This window comes from Antrostomus carolinensis, unplaced genomic scaffold (assembly GCF_000700745.2).
Source record: "Antrostomus carolinensis isolate BGI_N321 unplaced genomic scaffold, ASM70074v2 scaffold40108, whole genome shotgun sequence".
Taxonomy (NCBI): domain Eukaryota; kingdom Metazoa; phylum Chordata; class Aves; order Caprimulgiformes; family Caprimulgidae; genus Antrostomus; species Antrostomus carolinensis.
The window spans coordinates 22,459-25,488 of record NW_010331617.1 but is presented as its reverse complement, the minus strand read 5'-3'; the positions used below and the strand labels follow the sequence as shown (position 1 = coordinate 25,488).

At 41.9% G+C, this 3,030-nt stretch overlaps 1 protein-coding gene across 1 annotated transcript in view; it reads left to right on the top strand.

The window, feature by feature from the left end:
• Positions 1-90: 90 nt before the first annotated feature.
• LOC104529076 (DNA-directed RNA polymerase III subunit RPC2-like) overlaps positions 91-3,030 on the top strand; it is a gene marked incomplete at its 3' end in the record, with an annotated part of 22,160 nt that continues 19,220 nt past the window's right edge. The window contains exon 1 of the mRNA XM_029086294.1: positions 91-237. Within this exon, the coding sequence (XP_028942127.1) occupies positions 91-237 (147 nt within the window). The remainder of the gene's footprint in view (positions 238-3,030) is intronic.

Here is a 3,030-nt window from a genome sequence, read left to right as displayed (position 1 = left end):
GGGGACAGCCCCGCACCCCAGCTCCCAGGGCCCCCTCGGGAACAGCCCCGCACCCCAGCTGCCGCGTCGCTGTCTGCTTCTGCGGGCTGGATGTCGGATTCGAGCTCCGAGCTGCGGATACGCCCTGAATGTTCTCGTGCCCCCTCTGTGCACCCTGTGCTGCCCACTCCTCCCTCCGTCTGCCCTCCACCTGCATCTCACATCCCAAATCTGGGGTGGGGTCCCCTTGCCGTGGGGGTGAGGTACGGTGATGTTCCCTGGGATCAATGAAGAATAGAAATGTTTGGGGCAAGTCTGTAGGAACCTTGTTGTCCTTGGGCTTGTGGGTACATAGTGTTGCTGCATCTCTGTAGGAGGTGGGGCAGGGATTCATGTCTGCAAGTGCTGCTCCCAGGGCTGAGCTTCTTCCATGTGTTTGGTAAAGTAAAAGCTGTAGTAAGTCTTCCCTTGCTAGGAACATAATCTACAGTGTTAACAGGACAAAAAAAAAGTTGGTTGTTCTTAAATGAGAACAGGGTAGTGAAGAAATTTCTAAGAAATATGTGTTCATATAAGTTGCTTTTAGAAAAGCCAATGTCCCCTTGCATCCTGAGTAAGTATTACAAAGCACATATGACTTACTGAGGTGATCCAAGTCATCTCCATGTTTTATGTTTATTCATTTAGATTGGCTTTGGGCAGCCTTTTTTCCTAAATGGATCTTATTTTAAATAATGTTACTGTTTAAAAATAATAATAATAATAATAAACAAAAAAGCTCAAACATCTTAGATGTTTGGTCACTCTTTGGAAATCTATTTCAAAGTGTTTTTTGTTTTTAGGAGAAATGGAGACTTCTTCCAGCCTTTCTCAAGGTTAGTGTTTTGCATCCATTTTATGGCATTAGTACTCTGTCTCCTTTCTAACTTTACATTCCCCTCTTCTAGCTTTTGTTTTTTCCTGGAATACCTGTCCTGATCCTCTGTGTGGATTTTGCAATTTTTAATTAATTTTTTTTTTTGTAGTCCCATGCAGTTGTGGATAAGTTGTTACATAGATTGGTTTCTTGATTAATTTACAGATTACTTTGTGCAGGTATCCTTTTAGAGGTTTGCATTTTGGTCATTCTCAGTGAACAATGTATATGTGTAATGTTTCCAGATTATTGTATTGTTTTGCTATTCGTGACACAATTCATAATAGTGAGTCTCATTATATAAGACTGTGGTGTTAGATTTGAAGCTGTGTTTGTTATAAGAAGCATATAACCACAGATCTGGATTCTGTGAAGGCCTGGATATATGTATATCTTCCCTCATGAATGTCAGAGCTTGTCTGAACTCAGACATTACTAGCGTCTTAATTTCAGTGCTACTCATATAATCTGGTATTGGTTGAAGCCACAGTTCTGTATAAAATGCCATTGGATGTAACAACACGACTAACAAACAGTTGGAAGCGAGGAAGGAGAAAAGCAGTAATGACAGTTGTGTCATAGAGATGGCAGGTAACGTCTGTCGTGTGCATAGGTACCTTCTGGGAATTGCAGCCACCTCTGCATCTGTCATCAGTCTTCAGAAATGTTGCCCACTTGTGGTAGTTTAATTTGGCTGGCAGCCAAATGCCACAGAGCTGCTCACTCACTCTCTCCACAGGGAATAGGGGGGAGAATTGGAGGGTCAAAGGTAAGGAGACTCATAGGTTGAGATAAGAACAATTTAATAACTGAAATAAAATAAAACTCAAAATAATAATTACAATAGTAATGGTAATAATAGAATATACAAATGAGTGATGTACAGTGCAATTGCTCACCACCTGCCAACCAAGCTGGCCCATTCCTGGCTAATGATCCCAGAGGAGCAACAATCCTGAAACCAAAACCACAGTCCTGGAACAGAGAGAGCCCAAGCATTCCAGTCAACCCTCGTTAATATTCTGAACATGACACCATATGACATGGAGTATCCCACTGGTGTATCCAAGTGCCAGTTTGGGCTTGCTAATTTTCCCGTGCCTCGCCCATCCTCTGCCCCTGCAGACTAGCAAAACACGAGGCAGTTGGAAAGTCCTTGATCTTCTGGGGACAACTGAAAACATTAGCATTTTATCAGCGTCCTTCTCATAACAAATCCCATACTGAAACCAAAACACAGCGCTGTTCTAGCTACTGAAAGAAGCTCTGTCCCAGCCAAAAACCAGAACATCACTTCAGCAAGGTTTTTTTCAGCCTCGCTTTGTTAATTCCTTCCCTTTCCAGTTTCAATACGTGCACTTCTCTTTTTGTTACACCCTTGAGCGCTTGATCCTGACAGGAAAACAAAGTTCAAAAGTCATTTATGGATTGTGTGTGTTTTCACTTTGGTTCAGGGCTGTGAAGATGCTCCAGGGCCCTAATGAATCCCATTTCTGTGTCTCTCCTAGCAACCACATGAACTCCATCATGAGCTTGAGCTAGTGATGTTGTTTGTATTCTTGAGACTGTCAAAAAGGGAGGGCTGCTGATTGTGAGTTGCAATTTACTATGTGCTTTATGCCAAGTGTATCCATCCCACATTATTTCCAGCCAGTGAGCCCTTTACTCTAGGGCTGCTGATGGTGGTCTGGCCTTTCTGTTGCGTGTTGGTTTATTTGTGCCAGCAGTGGTACAGTTATACAAAGCTGATGTTGTGCATTACAGTTTCTATAGTGGAGCTTTCTTTCAATAAATGTGTTGATATGGCCTCATAAAAAAAGAGAGAGAACCACCAGCCTGATTTCTAGACACTAATAAATGTATATTTTCTTGCCGTTGTCAAATGATGTACAATGTTTTTGTCAATTAGAGAAGCTCTAAACTAAAGAATTTTGCTCTGGAGTCATTCCTCCTTTGTCTTAACCCATGGAAGCTGCATTTGTCATTCCAAGCATCCCATCCTTTCTAATAATTTCAGAATGAACTGTTACCTGTCATGCAAAGTATGTAAATGTATGTTTCCTGTGTGAAGTTTTAAGTCTTGTAATGTGTTAGTTGTCGTGGGATGTTTCAAAGCTTAAAGCCCTCTGTGAGCA